Source organism: Aristolochia californica, unplaced genomic scaffold, assembly GCF_029961685.1.
Source record: "Aristolochia californica isolate CCGP_79_NKW_82.1479 unplaced genomic scaffold, dmAriCali1.0.hap1 SCAF_14, whole genome shotgun sequence".
NCBI classification, from domain to species: Eukaryota; Viridiplantae; Streptophyta; class Magnoliopsida; order Piperales; family Aristolochiaceae; genus Aristolochia; species Aristolochia californica.
Window position 1 is genome coordinate 5,476,245 of NW_027181815.1, and position 22,498 is coordinate 5,498,742.

General features: G+C 37.9%; 2 protein-coding genes across 5 annotated transcripts; both read left to right on the forward strand.

Annotated features, from left to right (window-relative positions):
* Positions 1 to 993: 993 nt before the first annotated feature.
* Positions 994 to 8,659, forward strand: LOC137950054 (uncharacterized). 2 transcript variants are annotated; one of them, XM_068796405.1, is made up of 13 exons: positions 994 to 1,114; positions 1,203 to 1,530; positions 2,299 to 2,488; positions 2,621 to 2,670; positions 2,984 to 3,076; positions 3,170 to 3,258; positions 4,101 to 4,179; positions 4,539 to 4,621; positions 5,361 to 5,439; positions 5,548 to 6,256; positions 6,502 to 6,591; positions 6,818 to 7,439; positions 7,990 to 8,659. In XM_068796405.1, the coding sequence occupies exons 1-13, from the start codon at positions 1,083 to 1,085 to the stop codon at positions 8,138 to 8,140; spliced, it is 2,595 nt and encodes an 864-aa protein (XP_068652506.1). In that variant the 5' UTR covers positions 994 to 1,082; the 3' UTR covers positions 8,141 to 8,659. The 2 variants fall into 2 exon arrangements, with proteins under 2 accessions (XP_068652506.1, XP_068652507.1); XM_068796406.1 differs by lacking the exon at positions 6,502 to 6,591.
* Positions 8,660 to 9,985: 1,326 nt separating this feature from the next.
* On the forward strand, positions 9,986 to 22,463 carry LOC137949551 (probable inactive poly [ADP-ribose] polymerase SRO1). 3 transcript variants are annotated; one of them, XM_068795618.1, is made up of 7 exons: positions 9,986 to 10,153; positions 10,298 to 12,367; positions 17,843 to 18,084; positions 18,210 to 18,313; positions 18,474 to 18,653; positions 18,734 to 18,829; positions 22,172 to 22,463. In XM_068795618.1, the coding sequence occupies exons 2-7, from the start codon at positions 10,689 to 10,691 to the stop codon at positions 22,175 to 22,177; spliced, it is 2,307 nt and encodes a 768-aa protein (XP_068651719.1). In that variant the 5' UTR covers positions 9,986 to 10,153; positions 10,298 to 10,688; the 3' UTR covers positions 22,178 to 22,463. The 3 variants fall into 3 exon arrangements, with proteins under 3 accessions (XP_068651719.1, XP_068651718.1, XP_068651720.1); XM_068795617.1 differs by having other exon boundaries at positions 9,986 to 12,367; XM_068795619.1 differs by having other exon boundaries at positions 9,986 to 12,367; positions 17,852 to 18,084.
* Positions 22,464 to 22,498: the final 35 nt, after the last annotated feature.

Here is a 22,498-nt window from a genome sequence, read left to right on the forward strand (position 1 = left end):
TTTTTTTTCAAGCTCTTTAGGAAGCAAAGAGAGGAACAACACATAACCGATTTTAAGAACTCAAAAAAAAAAAAAAAAATCCAATGGAGCAATAATTTTAGATCATGTTGATCACAGGTACTAACATAGGGATGATAGAGCTTTCAAGCACAAAGAGTCAACTTTACATGCAAACGAACTCAACATAATTGATCTTGATCAAGTATGGCCAATCTTGCAAAACAAGTATAAAACAAAATATGAAATAACCACTTCCAAAGCAAGAAATGTAATGTTATAAGCTTCTATCTAGACTGGACAAAAATCATCATCTCTTAATTAACTTTTAGAGATTAAAACCTCAGCAAGAATGTCATTAAAGAGAACAAGCAACAAAAATAAGGAACTTATCTTGTCGTAGCTTGAATCTTTGCTTCATATAGAAATATTCCACGTAAGGTTTGGTCATAAAAAACTCTTAATCACCATCTTAATATTAGGATCTTAAATCCATAACTCTGATTCCATGTTAGATTTAGGATCCCATGATAAGACCGCACAAGAGAGAGAGAGAGAGAAAAGAGGTTGAAGGTGAGGTGAAGGAAAAAGAAGAGAAACGAGAGGAAGAAGAGTGAGAGAAGAGAGGAGAGAGGCTTTGAGTGAGGAGGGAATGAGGATTAGGTTAAGTCACGTCCTAATCCTCCCCCGCATTGTATTTATATTAATGAGAGAAACAATAATTATATCTTTACCCTTTAATTCAAAACGAATCTAATCCGAGTCGAGGGACTCGGGAAAAGGACGAGGAGGAGAACTCAGAGGTAACTTCTTCTGCTGTGAAGGGGAGTTCGTAAACCGTAAAAAGGGAGAATAAAGGAAAAAGGGTACAAGGAGCAGGGTAGTTTGGGAAAGAGAAAACGACGGACGGCCTCTCCAAGTCTTCTCTCTTAAGAGGAGTATACTACTCAGGACTGCCTTGCTCGCTAACAATCCCTCTTTTTTGCTCCCCTATTTCCCATTATTTCTTTTTTATTTTTTTGCCATTTTTTCAAATATTACAGGAGAGAAACCCCGCTAAAATAACCTCCCAAACATCGAATCCCATGGCCTTTCACGTCGCATGCCCAATTACATGGTCTCTCCCTCTTCCCCTCTCTCTTATCTCTCCCTCTTTCGTTTCCCTCTTTCTCTTCTTCCGTTCTCATTGCTTTATTTCTCTGCAGCAAACGCATCTGCTTCTGTACGCTCGGCTTTCCTGGTGGGCTGAAAAGCCAGACGTGGAGGAGCGAATTCTTGGAAGAGGTGCTTCAGGTTGAGCAGTTTTTGAGAGATCAGTGGCCGATTAGGGTTCAGCGGGAGGGAACTGTGCAGGTTGCGGTTCCGAGAATCGTCCCGGCCGTGACGGTCGTCGACGGCGGAGATGGCCTTGCTGGGGATGGAGATGAGATGTTGTCAGCACAGACTAAAAGGGCCGCGCTGCAACGAAGGGCTGTGGCCGCCTCCTTGGCTGCCGAGGATTATGCGAGGAGGTTTGAGACTGGCAATTTGGCGGTGAGTCTTTTTTAAATTAATGTTCTCTTTCCTCGTTAATTCGATTAATTTTCGGGGGATTTGTCTCTTTAGTATTTATTGTCATGGATGGAGCTGAATGTGATAAGTTTTTTGGTTGGATTGCTTCACATTTCGTGTTTCGTTTGTGAGTTGTTTCTTTTCAGTGAGTTGCTTTGGTAGGTTGGTCTCGGTAATCTTCCATCTTGTGGTTATAGGATAGAGTGACTTATCAGCAGACATGGCTTTCCCCATTTTGTCTTAGTGGAGATTTGAAGTGGCGGCGTATTTGGCATGTTCTTGCTTGAGTGTGAACTTTGGTTTCTTGTTTTATGGATCGGTTGTTTGGGCTCACTTACTGGATTTGGAGTATAGGAGGACAAATGTCAGTATTTCACCAGCTCACATTTTCTCTCTTACTTTCAATTTGCAGGTTTTTTTTTATTTTAAGGTTCTGGTTGGATGTTTGAGTCCTCTATCAATGGTACCTTGTGCTAGGACTGTGGTGGCTCACAGCTCTTTATCAAAATTTTGAGTTGTTGTGTTCTTTCTGATCAATGTTCCCTTCCTTTTATTACCTCATGATCATCCAACATGTATCACCAGTCTTCGAGAGTTAACTCCTTATTTTATTTTGATGATTCCTAAAATTCAACTCGGACATGAATGGGCATTGGTTCATTTTATCCTGTGATTCACTTTTTTTTCCACATTTTTGCTTGTTTTCTGTGTATAATTTTGCTTGAACGGCATTTATTTTTGTTATCTCAGGAAGTTTCTGGAGAAGCTGCTCAAGACATTGCCAGAGAAGAACAAGGTTTATCTGCTCCTAAGGTTATGTGTCGGATATGCTTTTCTGGTGAAAATGAAGGAAGTGAGAGAGCAAGGAGAATGCTCTGTTGCAAACTTTGCAGCAAAAAGTATCATAGGAACTGCTTGAAGTCTTGGGCCGAATATAGAGGTTTTAGCTACCTCCTTTTGCTGTTATCTTGTCAATTTGCAGATATCAGTGTTCTTCCTTGTTAAAAAAATTGAACTTTGAAAAAGGGATTTGATTTGTGTTTTTAACCTTCTCAATAACACTTATGTGCAGATCTATTTCATTGGAGTTCATGGACTTGCCCCTCTTGTCGCATTTGTGAGGTTTAGTTACCTCTCCAAACTATGAGCTATTATTATTATTGTTACTACTTTTTTTGGTGGTTTGAATCTATATCAGCCACTTGGTACCATCCATGATGACATTATTTCAATTTTCAGTTTGCTTCCTTCATAGAAATATACATCAATATATTTTTTCTTATTTTATTTTTTGAATGTTGAAACTCTTTACCTGGTGAAACTTGAACCCAAAACTTCACACTAGAACCCTCTCCCCCCTCTCTCTCTCTCCCATGTGGCCATTAAGCCAAAAGCCCAAGTCATATATCTAATATATTTAATTCATCTTTCGAAGGTATGCCGAAGAGCTGGAGATCCAAATAAGTTCATGTTCTGCAAAAGATGTGATGGAGCTTATCATTGCTACTGTCAACAACCTCCACACAAGGTTAGCCTTATTACATTCTTTTATTTTTACTAGCAGTTGGCTATTTTAAGGAAATTGAATAAAATGGTCCTGTTTCTCTATTTTGTTCCACAGAATCGTACTCCAGGACCTTATCTGTGTCCAAAACATACAAGGTGTCACAGTTGTGGGTCCACTGTCCCTGGAAGTGGTCTTAGCACAAGGTACTATTAGTTTTAACATTTATGCTCTTTAATCAGGAGATATGGTTAAACTCAGGGTATTTGAGGTTGAATTAAGTGGTAATGGTTCAGTTTTTATGTTATCCGAGCCCTGGTAAGTTTTTTACTACCTGTGTCATTCATCAATCATAAACCTGTCAAGACTAAGAAGACTCCACGTTATCCTTGTCCAAGCCATGACCCACATACTCGGATTAGCTACAAGAGACCTTGATTCATGTAGTACAATGTGACAAAATATTTATGCCAGGCTGCCAGCTATCAACTTACCTGAAGAAGCCTCCTCCTTTACCAAGGATCGGGATGTCATTTTAATATTAATAGTGGATTTAGGTTGTTTTATATTATTATTGTCATTATTATTTTGAAAATGTATTATTGTTGACATTATTATTGTTATCCCACTCCATTGAATTCTACTTGTAACAATTTTATTATTTTGTTGCTGTTGTATTGTTATTATTATTACAAGTAGTAGTTATAGTAGTAAAGTAGTATTAAGAGTATCAATAGTAGTAGGATCATCTTGTGTGGTTTTATGTAGTTGGCTGATTTACATCTGTCTGTCTTTTGAGTGGTTGTGTGCTAATTTTACTATGTGCAAAGATGTGGTTCTGCCTGTTGCGGCCATAATTAGAATCTTGAATTCCAGAACTGAGACAGCCTAATGTTGCAAAGTTTCCATAAGATAGACTTAAAATGGCTTGTCTTTTTAAGTCTTAGTAAATTTTTTAATTCTGGACTGGTTTAACCTTGAACAGAATGCTAACAAAATTCTGATTTTTTGTTTGATGATATATGATGGTTGCATGTAAAACTTGTAGGTGGTTTTTGGGGTATACTTGCTGTGATGCCTGTGGAAGATTGTTTGTGAAGGGAAAGTACTGCCCTGTTTGTTTAAAGGTAATTTTTTTTGTTTTTTGTTTTCTTGACATTGAGGTTCAAAGGATAGGGTTATTTTCTTTCTTATATGGATGTCTTTTACCTATCATAAATGTAATTTTGGTTCAGACTTACTCTTCCCAGAAATAATGTATTTTCTGTTACGTAACTGGTGTTTTTCTCATACAAAGATGTTTGGGTTATGTGACTAGGTATGTTTTATGCAGATATATTTTAACTGTGTTTATATATGGGTTCTTTCTGTGTTCTCAAAAAAAAAAAAAAAAAAGAAAAAAAGTTCTCTCTGGTTTATATCTGCATGTAAAGGAATGTTCTTGGATTTCTTTCTCACATATGACGCTGACTCTTGTCACTTATAGGTATATAGAGATTCAGAATCAACACCTATGGTCTGTTGTGATGCATGTCAACATTGGGTCCACTGCGAGTGCGATGACATCAGGTTTGTGTTGATACCCTTCGTTATCTACAGCAAATGATTAATGCAATCAGTTGATATATCCTATAAATTATATTTCCTTCTCACATTTTCTGATAGATTTTTCTCTCCTGGGGAAACTCACCTTGACGCTTTTTGAAATGAAATGTTAAAATGGCTGGAATGCTACAATATGCAATAAAAACTGGTAATAGCCAAAACTGGACTAAAAAATTGATAAGCCCCCGTGTCTGACTCTGCTTATTTTCTGCTTGGATTGCAAACAAGTCCAGCCTAGAACTCACCTCAGTTTAGCAGAAACTGATAGAGTTGGCTTGTTGGCATATCTAAATATGGATTGTGAACAGATTTAAAGTATCTAAGTAAATATCATGATTCATTGGAAGCTCTATCTGGACCTAAAATTTCTTTTTAAAAATATTGCAATAGGATTGGCTATTTTACTTCTCAAGAAGAATAATGTTGATAATTAAAGCAAAAATGTGGCTGAAACCTTAATTTAGGTGTGATCTGATCTAAAATTGATTGACACAGTTGGATGTGAAAATGTAATATGGTTGAAACCTTAATTTAGGTTTGGTCTGTTCTATAACTGATTGACACAGTTGGATGTGAAAATGTAATATGGCTGAAACATTAACTTAGTTCAAATAGTTCAGATAACTTGGGATCTACTAGGGGCTAAGGTGCTCCTTTTTGAAGTTATTCTGCAAACCATATTTCTGATATATGTTTTATGTAGTGATGAAAAGTATCAACAGTTCCAAGCTGATGGGAACCTATATTACAAATGTGGTGCTTGTCGTGGAGATAGTTACCAGGTATAGTGGGCATATCGTGTCTTAACATTTCCAAAAAAGTATAAGAGTGGTGTCCTTTAACTAGACAGCTTTGTTATGTATAACGATATGTTTTCAATAATGTGACAGGTTAGGGATCTTGATGATGCAGTTCAAGAAATATGGAGAAGGCGAGACAAAGCTGATCGAGATCAGATTGCTAGCTTGAGGGCTGTAGCTGGGTTGCCATCTCAGGAGGATGTATTTTCTGTTTCTCCTTATTCCGATGATGAAGAAAATGAGCCTGTTATATTAAAAAGTGATCAAGGGCATTCTTTAAAGATTTCTGTCAAAGGCTTTGTTGAAAAGGCAACAAAGAACACAAAAGAGTATGGGAAGAAATTGACAAAGTCATATTCTTACAAGAAGTACACAAAGAAGAAAGATGACCATGTCTCTCAAACTAGCAGAACTGAAGAACCTTATCAAAAATTTGAAAAATATCAGGAAACACAATCATTTGACAACAGCTTGGCATACGAGAGTGATGATGTTAAATCTCATAGATATGAAGGGTTTGACTTTGTTTCACCTCCTAGCAATAAAATGGAGAAGTCTTATGTTAGTCAGACTGGACCAATAAAAAATAAGTTTGTTGAGGATATTGGACTTAACAATGAGGAAAGAGTAGACAAGCTTGCCCAAATTAAGACGACTGGAAAACATGCAAGCAAGCCTGATAATGTGAAAGGCACAAAGTTAGTCATACATCTGGGAGCAAGAAATAAAAATGTTACCAACTCTCCAAGGTCTGAAGCTTCAAGCTATCAAAAGGAGCAAGACACACTAACATCCAATGGTATGCATGCATTAATTTTTCTGTTCAATTAATTTGTTTCGTAGTGTTCAGTTTTTTGCCTCTACATTCAAGTTCTTTCCTTAGTGTAAAGCCCCTTATTTGAAGTGTTATGCCTATCCTATGATTTACCAGAGCAGGTTTAGTAATTTTTATATTCTATTTTTGACATAAATGGAAGTCGGCTATACTTAACTACCCATATGTAGTCCTGCATCACTGGCTTATCTGTGGATTTACATGCCCAGGAAGTGAAGATAATGGCCAGAATAAGGTTAATGATAAGAAGCAGATACTAGGGGGACACAATGGTACATCCAAATTAGATTACATGAAAGGTACTTCTTTAGGGTTTTTTCTGTTAGTTCTTTCAACACTTACTCATGTGTAAGCTTATACGATACCGGAATTGCAAAAGTTCTGGAATTTATACTTCTTTCTTAGTGTTAGATGCTTGCCTAGCATTTTAAGGTTTCGTTATACATCTGTTTTTAAATATGGAAGTGTTTAACTTACCATTTATAAAAAAATGGGGAAGTGCTTAACCCTATCTGATACTTGCAGGTGTTAAAGCTGATGATGAGAATTTATTAAAAAGTGCAAAGCATAAAGGGAGAGATGGTCGCTTGATAAAACTTGGAAAAGTCAAGTCTGAAGTTTCAGATTCCACTCCCAGTAATGGACGAGGAAATGCAAAAGACGAACTGCAATCCATTCATAAGCAAAGAACTTCAGTTGTATTTAGAAGAGCAGCGGAGCAAATGACTGGACCCACATTGAGAAATGATGAAGTTATGCAGAGGAAGAATCGTAAAGCTGCATCTATTACACTCCGCAGTGAGAACCATGAAAATTCATCTTCACAATCAGCTTCCAACCCATCCATTAAAGACCCCAAACCCTTACTGAGGCTAAAGTTCAAGAACCCATATCTTGAAAATAGGAGTTCGTGGGCTCCAGTTGGTGATGAAGATAAAAGTTCTATTAAAGGGCAGAGGTCAAAAAGGAAGAGACCAACTTTGTTAATAGAGAAAGCTCCTCTTCATGAAGATGAGAGTGAGGAGGGGCAGACACACAGGGATAGTCCAATAGATGAAGTCATGGATGCTAACTGGATATTGAAGAAATTGGGTAAAGATGCAATTGGAAAGAGAGTTGAAGTTCATCAGTCCTCTGACAATTCTTGGTGAGTGCTGGTACTTATTTTTGGTAGAGAAACTGCTGAGCAGCCGCTTCGTTTTGGTTACTTTTTAGAACTTCTTGAACCCTACGAGCTCTCTCACCTTCTAGCTGCAGGATATTTTCAAACCCTAGTATTTGGTCCTCATAACCTCTTAAATATAAGGATTGCTCGTAGAAGTGTCTTATTGACCACTGACCTCTGCCGTTTAAGGTTATTAATGGACTTATATGAGTTTCCCACTTTCAGCTGGTGGTGGATCCTCTCTGTTCTCGTGGTGTCTGAATTGGTGAAAGCAAAATACACCTGTATGCATGTGCAAGTTTCTCTTTCTGTAATCCCAAGTGGCTTAAAGAATATGTGTAATAGAGCCCTTTCCTTTGGTTCTACATTCTGAAGTTTTGCTTTAAAAGCTTGCGTTTTTGGTGAAGAAATATGACACATTGCAGAAATAAGTTTTATTCTGCTTTCAGCAACTGCCTATACCTGATTTTTAAGTGATGTTAACCATGCTCTATACATGGATCATTGACTGATAGTTCTACTCCATTTGTAGGCATAAAGGTGTGATTACCAATGTGGTTGAAGGCACAGCAGCTTTATCTGTTAGTTTGGATGATGGAAGAGCTAGGACCTTGGATCTTGGGAAACAAGGTATTCGCTTCGTTTCTCAGAAACAGAAGCGAACAAAAACAGTCCTTTTATGAAGGTCATTATGTCTCAGAATATTTGTCTTTTATGAAGCCTGAAGGTCCATTACATTTCAGAAGATTCATTCCGCATTGTTTGCTGGCTGGTTTTATTCAACTCCAGCCACTGCAAATATGCTATCTGCAGTTCTTTTTCGGCAGTAGGCTCAGTCTTCATGGTCCACTGCCATTTCCTGGGCAAAAGCTACTGAGGTGGTTGTATCATATCTAGAGGTAGACCTATGCAAACTGGGGCCATCTATGGACTAGTGGGTTTGCATTTGGCACCCACTGTTTCTGTACATCCGTTTCGTCTCTTTAGAAAGTTGGTTTTTCCATGGACCTTCAGCACTTTCGTGCCATATTCGACTCCGTGGGAAGGCAAAGGAAAAGTTGTATGAGTTTCTGCAATCAATTGTATGAGCATGCCAAAATGCAGGAATTGTTATTTATCATGCATGACTGATTTCATTGGTTGTATCCTAATGATGATAACCAATGGTGGTCTGATATATTTTGGAGGAAATTGCAAGTTGGTTTCGTGAACAATCACAATCGGCTGTCATTTTTTAGCTAGTTTAGTGTCTTATATGATGATTTTAATCGTGATGTTGTAAATATCTAGCGCCTTCACAGTAGGCAATGTCTTACGGTTTGTGATATCCTTTTGCTGTGTAAGTCGTTGGAATAGGGTTACGTTGTCTGGAAAATAAGCTTGGACAGGAACTCCCCAAAACGCAGTTGTTGCAGGCACAGGACATCCAGGTATTTGCTGCTAAAAAACCAAAATTTTCTGCTCGCTCTAACGCTGTCAGGTATTCGAACAGAGACGGTTGAGGGGGTGTTCTCCTCTTAATCATTGTCGCTCAAACTTCTTGCTTCGATCCATTAAAACAGTAGAACCACACAGTGGTTCACTAAGCGAGAGTAAGGATTTATATAAAACTGTTAACGGTTCTTTAATGGCTTTAGTGAAGGCATTTATGTAGACGAAGGAGGTAAAAATTAAACAATCACGACGTAGAAGGTGGTGACAACTGACAAGTCAAGTAGAAGCCAAAACCCAACACAATCATCAGAATCTAGACGCTCCTGAATTGCTAGAGAATGCAAGACCCCGCAGGCCTTTTTAGCGGCTTCCCAAGCTTCTGCCTCCTTAGTTGTTGTCGCAGTCTTCCTGTATGTGGCACAGACAGACCTAGTGGCCACTCCGACTGATTGAATCAAGCTCGCCCTTGAAGTGTCAGCCTCCACTGAACAAACTTCCAACCCATCCATCCAAGCTGGTCAAACAAAACACACTCTGTTATAGTCGAAACCAGCTTAAGAATAATGTCTCTATGTGAGCTTTTGCTATCTTGAGCATTTAGACAAAAGCAGTATTCGAGTACCAGTCAGTTTGAGGAGATACATTAGGCCAGCCCAAAAGATGGAGCAGTGTAGTCGAAGTTCTTTATACTCCACCATCGTTAATTTTTTGGATGTGACAAGGTAAGGGATGTGTCTTCTTGGTTGTGGAGATCTACAACACAAAGAGATGCTTCATCTTCCTCTTTTAGTTGATTAGACATCTCCTTTGCCTTTTATTCTTAGGTGCATGAACTATGGGCAAGAAGAAGAAAAGCGTTTCATTCCCTCATAACTTAATGATTAAGACAAGTTTGAAGAGGTTTGCCATTCTTGTTCGTCCAATCTTTGACACAGATCAGAGATCCCTCTGAAAAGGGAGAGAACCTGTCGAAAGTACGAAGGTTATTTTCGTCAAATCGACTGGCTCAACGGAGGGATGGCAGGATGGCAGGATCCGTAGTTCTTTCAGAACTGAAGGTGCTTGTTTAAGTGCCACTGTCTATAACTTCACAGCGCGAGCCATGGCGGAGGGTAGAAGAAGACGAAGAGTAGCGTTGCGTCTAGATTTCTGATCCTTCGTTTATTTTCATTTCCTTCTCACGGGAACGTTTCGAAGAAAAGATTGGACGAGTTCTGAACAAGTTGCAAGAATTATCACCTGTTGGATCTGGCTCTTGCTCGGTCATCTATCAACTCTTCTTTAGGCTGTTTCTCGTTATCCTCTTATCTCCATCTGTATCTTGCATTATTCTCTCACCAAGATCTCCTGTAGTTTCCTGTCTTAAAAGAATACTGCTAATATCGTGTTTTCTTTTTTTGTATTAGAATTTTGAGTTTCGCTTTCGAGCTTGCAAACAGACTTTAAGATCGCTGCAATTTTGCAAGTCTAGCACCTGATAGGAGAAACGGGAAGAAGAGAAAGATTAATTCCATCAGTTAGCATTTTCTTTTCTTTTATGAAGTTTTGATGGCTGGAACAAGAGAAACTTATGAAGTTTGGCTTTTGCTAACTGCTGTAGATTTTCAGTCTATTGGTTTTGTTTTTTCAGGTTAGATAAAAATCGCCCCTTTTGTAGATACTATCTCAATGGGTACCCAGAACTCTAAACTCGTGCTAAATCAATTTCGTTAGCTCCAAATCCTACCCGAAACCCTAATTTTTACGTGACCAACATAATCTTTGTTCCCTGTATATGCAATTCTGCAACTGCACGTGATGATGAAGTCGCAGAATGGAAATTATATTGTTGCCACTCCAAAGAAGGGCAATGTGTACGCTGCCAAGGTGGTTTTGAACAGGAGGAAAGACGCGTCCTTTAGCGGCAAATCTGAAAATACAATTCTCATTCCAAACGGACAGTCCTGCGGAACTCCCAGCCAGAGTCTCCCGCCGGACTGCTTAGCGTTACTCGAGAACCGCCACAATTTTGAGAAAAGCGCGGTCCCTGAAAGAGTCATGTTCTTTCAAAACGGTAAATGGAACGACTTTCCGGCCGAAGGCTTGGAGGGATTCAGACAAGCTTTCACTGACAAAAAACTGTGTGTCTTAGTGGAAACCGAAGGATCTCGGTATCTGGTGGATTTTCTTAGGATGCTTCAGTTTGATCTGGAAACTGGATTTGAGCGATCTGTTGCTTGGATCGATGTTAACGGTAAATGCTTCTTTCCAAAAACTTTTGTTGGGGAAGGAGGAAACACAGCTATAGACTCGGCTGCACTTAAGTTAGAAATTGAAATAAATATTGACAAGTCTGAAGAGGCAGGACCTGCTGAGGGAGATTCTGAGGCGCATTCCAAGACTAGGGCCCTGGAGGGTGGGGAGAATGGGTCCCAGCGACATGGTGTTAGACTGTGTGGCAGTGCTGCTGCTGCCTGCAAGACCGACTCAGATGAGAGGCCAAGTGAGGATAGGATTGGCAGGGGGGAGGACAGCTGTGAGAGAGTGGCCTACCAGGTTGGCTCTGAGAATGGATGCAATCAGAAAAGAGATGAGAATGTGGCACATGATGCTGATGCAGGGGAAGGTGGCTGTCAGAAAGGAAATGAGATGAGCACCCGCGAGGTTGACATGGAGGAGGGAAGTGCAGAGCACAAAGCTGAAAATGATAGCACGAAGGAAGTAACTGGCAAGGTGGGTTATGGGCCAAGCTTTGGGGAGCACAATGAAAACTTTGCTAGAATTCCTGATTTGAACAAGAGAGAGGCTGATTTGGAAGACAATGAGGTTGTTGATAATGCTTTGAGGCCTGGGAATATTGGTCAGAGTCTTGCAGACAACTGTAATGTGACCGCCCTCAAGGAGTTTACCTCAGTGAAAGACAACCAAACTGATTGTGTCAATACTTCTGGTGCACAGAATGGTCCTTATGATGGAATTACTGAAAAAGGAGCTAGTGGTGCTTCACGAAAGCGAGCTATTGATTGCATTGTTGGCCCAGCTGGGAGAAAGGACAAAGATCGGATACTTGGCTTGGGAAAATGTGCTTCTCACTATCAGTTTCCAGAACCTGTAACTCTGCATGGGAAACCTGGTTTCAGTTCAATGGGTATAGTTTTAGCAAAATTATCAGAAAGCAACAATGCTTATATATCAGTCAAGAATCTATTTTTGAGAGGCATGTCAAAGATGGATCAAAATACCAAGGTAAAGGCTGTTTACTGGTGTTCACATGCAAGTCCAATGGGAAGTGCTCGGTTGGAGGCCTTCCAGAAGACTGTGCGGATGACAAAGGCAACTCGTGGAGATGCAAATGTTAGATTGGCCTGGTATGGTTCGACTCCAGACATTATTGAGAGCACAGTGGTGCATGGATTTTCAAAGGTTGGAACCTGGAGTGGAGCAACTCCATATGGCATTGGGATTTATCTCACTCCTGAAAAGCACCCATATGTCAGGTAAGTCTCAAGTTTATACAGTTTGCACATTTAGTTTCATTTTAATCACTTCACTGATTTTATTTTTGAAACGGTGAATACTATTAAAGTTGAAGGCAAGGCTGCTGGGGACCAGGTACACAATCAGGAGGGAGAGGGCCTAACAATGAGAGATTGAAGCCCCACTCCCTCTTAGCTAACGCATCAGCTACATCATTTGGTGATCTTTTTACATGAAACCAGTTAGTCAAAATCTTGTGAGAAAGGTCTTGCAAGGAGGTTCAGCATTGCTCAAACACCAGGATCATGAATTTAGAATCCTCCTCTATTTGAGGGGGGCCCTTGCCATCTGAATAGAAAATGAAGTAGAGCTTAAAGTTCAGCACTTGTAGAATCAGAAGAATGACAGACTTATCATGCCAATAACAATCCTTTGGAACTTAGCATGGCCAGGATTTCCAAAAGAGCAGTGGTCAAAATTTGGTTTAATAGTTTGCAAACTAAGGGGAGACTAGATAACAAGAGACAGATGTTTAGGTGCAGTAAGGTTAGCCTGCAATCTCGAATTACTATGTATTTACTCCCCATTGAACTTATTAATGTCATCAAGAGAACAAACCCATCACAGGGTTAAGGACATTGTCAATGACCTTTTCAAGAGACAGATGTTTAGGTGCAGTAAGGTTAGCCTGCAATCTCGAATTACTATGTATTTACTCCCCATTGAACTTATTAATGTCATCAAGAGAACAAACCCATCACAGGGTTAAGGACATTGTCAATGACCTTTTCAACGGCTGCATATATCTGCCTGAATTGTCTTTGACTCCTCTCCAACCAAATATTCCAAGGAATTTAGGCAAGATAGGATTGCCATAATTATGTCTCATGTTGAGGAAGCTTGTGAAAGGCACAATGATCAAGGAAATCCTTTAAAGTAGCTAGGGCACATATTTGAGGATTACAATTAAGTAAGAAAACCATTCATTTCTTCAATTGGTAGTCATAGTGTAACTTGTTGGAAGATATGAATATGTTGGAGTGTCATTGATGTAATTAGTTCATGTTTTTGTCTCTTCTTCTCTCTTACTAGGGTGAAGGGTATAATTGTAATATTAGTATTTTGATCATTTATAAATAGAATTTAAGGGGGAGGGTTTGGAACAAACCCATTACCTTATTCTTCCTCTTCCTTTCTCCAAATCCGTCACTTTTCCTCTTCTTCTCCTAAAACCTTCTCTCCATAACTCTTCTTTTTCATCTCACCCCTTAAATCACTTTTTACTGTGATTATACATCATAGAATCCTAAGTTTCAACATAGTATCAGAGTAGGAAAATCTCTAAGATGGAAAAGGAGAAGAAGATGGAGAAGAAGGGGTGGAAGAAGAAGAAAAAGAAGAAAAAGAAACGAGAGGAGTTTCTCGTTTTCCCCTTCTTTCCCAATTCATGTTTTTTCATTGGATTTTTTAACTCTTTTACCATATGTTTCATATAGAAAATTATATAACGTTGAAAAGATATTTTGAGCCTAGTTGCCAACTCAAAAAGAATCGTTGGAATCAATTTTTCTAGAAAGAGAAATCGACATACAAAGTAGGAAAAGTCAAGCAGAAGAAAAGTTTCGTGCAACAGTAGAAACTTCAACTTTCGAATCGTTTTATGCCATCAAGAACGAGACTTTTTATGGAGAATTATACATCAAAAGAAAGATCTGTAAATCTATTCAACAAATTATCAATCTGACTTTTTTATATGGAGATATCAATCTTGGAAGATCAATGATCATGTTGGCCAAGGAAGAAAGAGTACTCAATTTGGCTAGATTACAAGGTCCAAAATCTATCAGATTATTTATCTCAAAAGAAGTATATTTTATGATGAGACGCTATACTTAGATGAAAGGTATTTAAGTCTAGTTTCATAAGGAGAAAATTTCATGTCAATCTGATTTATATTTAAGGAGATATTCACCTTGGAAGAATCAAAGGTCATGTTGGTATTTTGTATTCAAAGATCCGAATTTTTTGTTGTACTTTTTGAGTTGTTGTTATTGATCAACAAATCAGGAAAGTATCTCATGATCTACCCTTGAAAATTTTTTGTTTATTAACTAACAATATCTGGAAATAATCTTTAGAAGATCATCTTATTTTTAAAACTTTCCTTCATTTATTTGTCAGAGAGAAGAAGTGTTCCTATTCCGAATTATGGCAACTTCCAAAAAAAAAGTAGTGATTTGATTTAATACTAAAAATTACTGAAGTATCTATGTAAAAAGATTATGATCTAGGACCAGTTTCAAAACGTGTGTTTCTTTTTTGGTTATGAGAAATCCTTGTAGCATATTAACAACATGTTAGATCAGCACTCGGTTTACTTGTCCCCTTTGCCTTCGGTTTTTTATCTTGCCTTTTAGAATCAGTTTCATTATGTAATTACATCTCTAAGTGTGCTCTATATTCAGAAACAAGACACTTATGTCATTGACTGCTAATTAGTTGGATTAATATGGGTAGCTCTTGGTTTGGTATTTGAATTAATCATTGATGCAGTAAGTGTAGAAGCAACATCCAATATTGTTTTCTTCTTTCTTCTTTGTTTTTTAGAAGACCTTGCAGCTACTCTCGAAATTAGCAGTACTCAGTTCAGTTATTCTTTTTGAGAAGATTTACAACATTTGGTTCAACTTATTGGTAGCTTATTACTCGGTTCCAATTTATTATTTGGTGCACATCTTCTTATTCAAGGATGGATTTGCTGCGGATTATCTCATATGTCCTTATTATTCTTGAGGACTTTTACTATTTACCGGTTATCCGTTGCTATATAACAACATATTTGGTATGTGTTATTTGGGCATTGGCTCCTTACCGTAGCTACTATTGTGTCTCCTTGATTAAGACATTATTATTGAAGAATAACTCCTCGGTTGTTTGCCTTGGGTTCATTATTTGCTGACTGTTGTCGGCATTGGTTCATATGATGAAGAACTTGAATTACTTCGGAAAATAAAGCACATTATGGCCCCAACTTCTTCATCTTATCTTCCTATTGATTCCCCGTTACCTTTTTATTATTTGGTCCTTTCTCCTACAATCCTTTACTTGACTCTCGTTTAATTCTCTTTTGCTAGCCCTTTTTGGTGTATTGCTATGGTTGGTCCTTTTTATATGTGAGTGTTTTTAAGTCCATTGAAATTTTTTATTGGTACCCTTGGGTTTTTTATCGCCGTCTTGTGAATAACAGTCATTACCCACTTTAGTGATTATTATCATTATATTTGTTCTAAATCATTTGAGGTTGGTTTTGACTTATGTTTTATCACCCATTTCTACCCTTTGATAGTTTGTGCCCGGTTTCGTACTTATCCTTAGGACATCGTGATTGAGGATGTTATTACTACATTTATGTTATTTGTTTCAAACTGGGATTACTACCATTACCTCACAGCTTGAGGGAGAGTATTTGAAGATATGAATATGTTGGAGTGTCATTGATGTAATTAGTTAATGTTTTTTGTCTCTTCTTCACTCTTACTAAGGTAAAGGGTATAATTATAATATTGGTACTTTTATCATTTATAAATAGAGCTTAAGGGAGAGGGTTTGGAATAAGCCCATTACCCTCTTCTTTCTCCTATTTTCTCCAAATTCGTCATTCTTTCTCTTCTCCTCCTAAAACCGTATCTCCACAACTATTCTTCTTCTTCTTATCCGTTAATCTTTTTCTACTGTGATTATACATCATAGAATCCTAAGTTTCAATATAACCAAATATGGTCAATAGACATGTCAAATTGCCAACGAAGAGTTCATGTTGAATTGCTAATAGTCAGGCCTCTGCACTGTAAGTTGTCAAAAACGAGGACTCAACCTCACAACAAGTTCCAAATGGAGAAGAAAATCTTTGGCTAACCCACCCAGCTTCTAAGATAAGGAAGCAATATGAGTAGAGAGACCTTCATTGCTGGAGGCTACCAAGTAGAAACCCAAGCCAGTCCATCTTGTCTTGCTAATTAGTCCTGAAAGGGACTCCAGCATCTTGTCTTACTCATTGGTCCTGAAAAGGACTCCAGTTCATCTTTTCTTGCTCATTAGTCCTCATTCCTCCAGTGCAGCTAAAAGGTTGCAGGCATCAACAACCTCTTCATCTGTTAATCTCCTTCAAAGATCAGGACTCTACCATTGTTATTTAGAAGCATAGCATTTCTCTCAGGCAAATCATTGTTCCTAGCATTTGAACAGCCTCAGGAATGCAAAACTGAGTGGACACTTTATTGATTTTGACGTGCTAAACGATATTAGATTGATCTACATAGGTCTAAACTGTTGCAGCTAACGTTGGCAGGTTTTATAACGTTGTTCTGTGTAACAGGTTTTATATATTTCTTCATACTTGCTGTTCTATGTCCTGCACTTTGACAGTCCTGAAGGTGTTTTGATTTGTCAGCAAGCTGAACTCACTTTATTTCTGCGTATGTGCTGCTAGAATTTCACATGAGTAGACTCTGTTTCCATTATGGGTTTGCCAAAAGTAAATGCGTCTGTTTCCTTTGTGGGTATGCCAAAAAATTTTCTCTTTAAGTTTCATATACATGGATAGTATGTAGTTATCTAACATATAGTGGCAGAAACATTCCTGTATTACTATTAATGCAGTAACATCCATATCTAGATTTTTTTTGGAAGATTTCCTTCACATTTTACAGAAAGATGACGTAATAAATATTGTATATCCACATAATATTTCTAAAATATTATCATATGAATGAGGCCATTTTGTTAACTAAGAATTGAGAAGTGGCTTATGTATTATGATATGAAAATACTCAAGGGGACAGGTATGCCTGGAATAAACCTACAGTATTCATGCCTTCAAAATATGTGATGGGCTCTCCTGTTGAAGCTCTATCTTATGTTGCATTAAAAATAAATAAAGTTATCTTGTGTTTAAGGAACTGTTGAAAGATGACTGAGCCACTATGATGGTCACATACCTTGCTTGTGCTGTTCATCACTTGTTCAATGCCAAATAAGCTTCTATAATTGATCTATTAGCTATTTTCTTTTTTATAAAGGAGCCTGTTTTTTTCTATGGATGCTAATAACAACAATTTAGGAAGTATGGTAAATGACCAAGGCATGTAGGACCAGATAGCATTTTCACCTGATCAACTAAGACATATGTGAGGTGAGATCACCTGGTTAATGGTTTTTTTGGGTTGATAAGGGATGTATGCTAGCGATTCATAAGTTATAACTGATGATTCTATACGGAAGCACAGAGTTTCCTAGCAGGATGTGCATTGTTTCACAGAAGCCATAATGTTTGCTAATTAAGGCATGTGCTGATATACCAGAAATGTTAAATTGTTCAATTGGATCTGTCCAGTGTGATCATGTTGTTTAGATAGTCCAGTTAAATTCGTAAACTAGATGTTTCTCTCTGATAAGAAATTCCTGGCATTTGACTGAGTGCCTTGCAATTTTGCTAGTGCATCTAGTTCAGAGCCCGATGTGGATAACGAATTTCATGTGGTGCTTTGTCGTGTTGTAATGGGGAACATGGAAGAAGTTGAGCTGGGATCACGTCAATTCCACCCTAGCAAAGAAAGTTTTGATAATGGGGTCGATAACTTAAAGGAACCAAAGTGGTATATTGTGTGGAGCACCTATATGAATACCCATGTTCTCCCTGAATATGTTGTGACCTTCACAGTTTCTCAGCAGCTTCAAGGTAATTTATGTGCACAACTTGTCATTTAAAGAGCTTTTATTCTACTTCTCAACAAGTTTATGGTTCAATTTTGCAATAAGGAACTTGCAAGAGTGTCTGACATACTTACTATATGATATTTCTAGAGATGTGGAGAAAAGACCTCATGAGACATTTTGTTGCTGTTCCTCAACATCATATGTCTCCAAGAGAAATTCCAAGTGCTATCCTGAGTTCTCCTGCTTCTCCAGTAAGACATGGTTTTCAGTATACAAGAATATTATTTTATGTTGTAAAAGCTATCATTCTCCTTTGTGTATTATTAAAATTTTGGGGCCATTTATGTTTAATTGTTCCTTACCAAAATACAAAAGGTGTTCCTTTTTAAGAGGTGTTCCTTTGTGGGATAGGTTTCAGGTGTTTGGAGTCCTGGTTGCTCTTTGGTTAATGCCCAAGGACGGAGAAGGGAAAGAGCTCCATTCCCTGGACTTCCTCCAAATATGTCGTTCCCTGCATTGTTTTCTGCAATGAGAGGACATGTACCTCAGCATACCATGGAATCCTTGGAGAAAGTGTATCATGATTATAAGGTAATTGGTTATTATTGAATAGGTTGTCAGACTTAAGTTAGCAAAGGGTTTTGTCGTGTATTTATCTATGTGCATTTCAGGAAGGAAAATTTTCAACCGATACACTTGCCAAAACTATGATATCGATTGCTGGGAATGAATCCCTCATTTCTGCCTTAAATAGGATTCATAGCCAGGTATGGAACATAAACTGATAGTGTCCCGCATAGTTCTACTTAATGATGACCTTAAGATTTATTCTGGAATTTGATTTGCATCAGTTTAGATTTATTTGTCAGCTGCACTGAACTTTGTGCATTTAAAACATTCACCTGTTCAGTCATAAACTCTTAGTTTCTTTGCCATCTGGGTATTTTTTACTGGTTGCTTCTTTGTCTTTTGATCAACATTTATATATGGGCATTTCTATCCAAAAATATTGTTGACCTTTCTCTCTTTCTCTGACTCCATGTATTCGAAGTCATTGATCCCAAAACGTTGATTTGGATTTATCGTTAAGTTTTTAAAGAAATAGTGAAGTTAAGGAGGCCACACGAAATCTTGTTATTTCAGAGTGCATGTCTTTAGTGCTTTGTATAACTAGAAGTGACAGCTGGAGGGAAACTTCACCCTGCCTTGGGACTCAAACCTGCACTGTGTCCCTGGCTGCTCCCTTCCAACACGTGATTGGACCCTGCCCCACATATTCTATCTGTACCCTTTTCCTTACACTGCTCTGCTCTTTCTGGGCTAGAATTAAGGATCGAAAAAGTGGAAAAAGTGAATGAAGAAAAACATAACCTAGTTAAAGTAAACGAGTAATGCAAAGTGATAAAGATCAACTCAAAACTTTCAAATCAATGGTAAAGTAAGAAAAGGAAAAAAAAAACACAAATAGATAGGTGGCACCACCTGAAAGTATCTCCAAAAACTCGGAAAATGGAAAACGCAAATTATTTGGTCAAAAAGAAAAAGGTCATACTGAGCTCAATTGACAACAACTAAACATGCTCATATGAGGACAAGAAAGCAGAGCTGACAGTTGCTTTGCCTATCGCTTCTTATACTTGTCACTTTCCTTGTGTTTACATTTATTATTTCTGGAACATAAATAAAAGTGACTGCAATGAGCATACTGTGTGCTTGTGTGCGCAAGATTGTTGTCAGATTTTTTGTTTCCTTAAGAAAGTAAAAAAGGCTTCCAATAGGAAGGCCAAACACAAGTATAATAAAGTAGTATATAACTAAATTAGTTTCAACTAAAGAGTTCTCTAACATTAATTCATCCACTACATGAGAATTTTTTTTTTATACACTTGCACTGCGAGGGATTGGAAAGTAAAAAAAAAAAAACCTTCTCTTATTTGTGTAATTGCATATAAACAACCTTTACCCATCTCTGTTCCATTTGATAAACAGTACATGTGTAAACTGGTAAATTCTTTAATGGGTAAGGATTCTGTTCCATATCTTTACATGTAATCAGGTGAAATTGTTAAGCCTGCATCCCTTCCACCCTCTAAAGATAAAAGTCAGGTTGACATAACTGGATTAAATTGGTGCACCTAGGCATATCCTGTTGGCCTGTTTGGATTTAGTTAAAGTGGAGTTCATCAAGGGTAAATTGGAACACCGAATGCAAACCTTGTCTAGAAACCTTTGATCTCCTATGGTACCAAGGTGTTCTAGAGTTTTTAGAAAGTTTTAGTTGTTTTGATATCAACAATGTTTCTAATTGAGAAGTTTATTTAAATTCATTACTATTGAAGTTCGGTCCAAATCCTTTCCAAAATAACTAGCCAAAGTTAGCAGACCTCCTTCCAAGTAACATATAGGATCTTTCTAATCCTAGATCCACACGAGACCGTTTATAACACACCTCTTACTAGTGAACAACTTTGGATGGAGTCCCACCTATACCGCTTTGATACCCTATTAAAAGTTGAACCCATGCCCACCTACACAATCTCTTGGTTGCAAAGAAAGTGTTCTTATTTCATGACCTTTTATTGAATCGAATCACGTCAATGGTAGGTGGTGTTTTAGAGTAACCGATTTACATGAGGGTTTTTCAGCCGAAGCTGCACTGTTCCTGGGACTGCGGAATTTGAGCTGCAGGCTCAGATCCAACATAATTATGCATCTGACCTTAGATACAGATTCCACACAAGGCTCAATACTCTCTAGCAAGCTGTCAACAGCATCAAAGCCCTTTCTGATACTGCTGTCTAATCCAAAGGTCAGTCTGGGTTGGGTATCTCAGTATTTGGTTTTATGTTTGGACCCCTAACACCCCATGTGAAATGGGCTGATGTGAGACATGTATCTAGCAAGTTTTGGTTCAACTAGGGAAAAAAAGACTCAGTAAATAGTTAAGATACGGCTCATCTGCATTGGGTATCATGTCGTAATCTTCAAAGCAGACAACATGAAACCCCTGATATGCGAGCTGCCACAGTACATCTAGCTCTGAAATCAGTAACCACTGATTATTTATGCTGCTGATTTATAAAAATAAGCAAATAAAAAAATTAGCCTGAAACAAAAAAGGCAAGCGGAGACTGGATTTATTAAAAAATATTTACAAAAGAAGTTGGTTTAGAGAAACAAAAATAAATGCAATTTTACTTCTTTCATGAAGAAGAAAACAGTTGACAGTGTTCAGTTAGTGGAACTTCAAGCAGAAGATTCAAACAGAGCCTGATAAGATGATTAGGAGCTCGATTTGGTAGCTATGCCATCTAGATCTGTTGTCTGGCCCATTTATTTCATGTACTGAGGTAAAAGCGAACCAGCTGCTCTAGTCTAGAGAGTACAATGGTACCCAGTCCAGCAATGCCATGAAAGTTGAGGGAGTTCCTGTTATTTTCATATTGCATTCATTGTAATGGTCAAACTTTCAAGAAAGGTCTATCCCTACTCAAATCATTCAGAACGGTGGTCTACATTAGTTTTTGCGATCACCGGTGAGTTCATTGATCTTGTAGGATGAATCTTGCTTTTAGCTTCTGCTCTTGATCTTGGAGAACTTGATGGAAAACACACAACAGAGGATCATCAGTTTCATAGATGGTAGGAAAAGAGGGAAAAAAGGGGCTTGGGAGGAAGCTCTTCTCTACCTTGTCAATGAAGAGAGTAGCATAAGGCTTGAGAGGATGAGGGAGCCCAGTAAAATTATCCCTGCTTTCTTTCTTTTTGAAGAGAAAAAAGTTAAATGTAGGAGAGAGACACTTTCTCACCTGTTTTGTTGTCTTTCCTTGTTTCTCTTAAACCAAACAAATGAAAATATTGTTTCCCTTTTCTCCTCTTTTTCTGTTTTCATTTTCTCCATACCAAACAGGGCCTTAAAGAATTACAAGTATTTAGAATTTGCGCTGTTCCTGTGTTACATCTGCCTAGATAATTTATATATTATATGTACACACACCATGGTTTTCTCCTCCCTCTGGCCATTGTGAGATTTATTTATTTTTTTTGATGATTTTTTCTCTTACTTATTTTTCCTTCTGAGTGTGCATTTGGAATTTTATGATTTGCAGGAATAATTTTCGTATCAGGAGAAACTTGGCTGAGTAGCAAAAAAGTAAGAACTAGAATGGAATATTGCTATTTATCATCAGTAGATTTGCTGAACATCTCATGGAATTCACCCTCAGGAAAGGTGAAGTCCGGCTTGTGCCTTGTGTCCAATTAGCTAAATATGCCTTGTTCTTGAACTGCTTTGAGGATACTAGTATCTTTAGCTTGAGTGTTATGCTTCATGAACATTGAATACTAGTTCCTGCCTTTTCTATTGTTATCAGATTTCGTAAAATATATTTGGTTATAGAAGAGCAGAGGAGAGAGAGAGAGAGAGAGCTTGGGTT

Bases quoted from the DNA above. Each gene is read 5' to 3' on its own strand.
- LOC137950054 (XM_068796405.1), top strand. From the start codon at position 1,083: ATGGCCTTTCACGTCGCATGCCCAATTACATG. The intron at 1,115-1,202 runs GTCTCTCCCTCT...ATTTCTCTGCAG, and splicing joins GTCGCATGCCCAATTACATG to CAAACGCATCTGCTTCTGTA. The intron at 6,257-6,501 runs GTATGCATGCAT...TTACATGCCCAG, and splicing joins AGACACACTAACATCCAATG to GAAGTGAAGATAATGGCCAG.
- LOC137949551 (XM_068795617.1), top strand. From the start codon at position 10,689: ATGATGAAGTCGCAGAATGGAAATTATATTGTTGCCACTCCAAAGAAG. The intron at 12,368-17,842 runs GTAAGTCTCAAG...CAATTTTGCTAG, and splicing joins GAAAAGCACCCATATGTCAG to TGCATCTAGTTCAGAGCCCG. The intron at 18,654-18,733 runs GTAATTGGTTAT...TGTGCATTTCAG, and splicing joins AAGTGTATCATGATTATAAG to GAAGGAAAATTTTCAACCGA.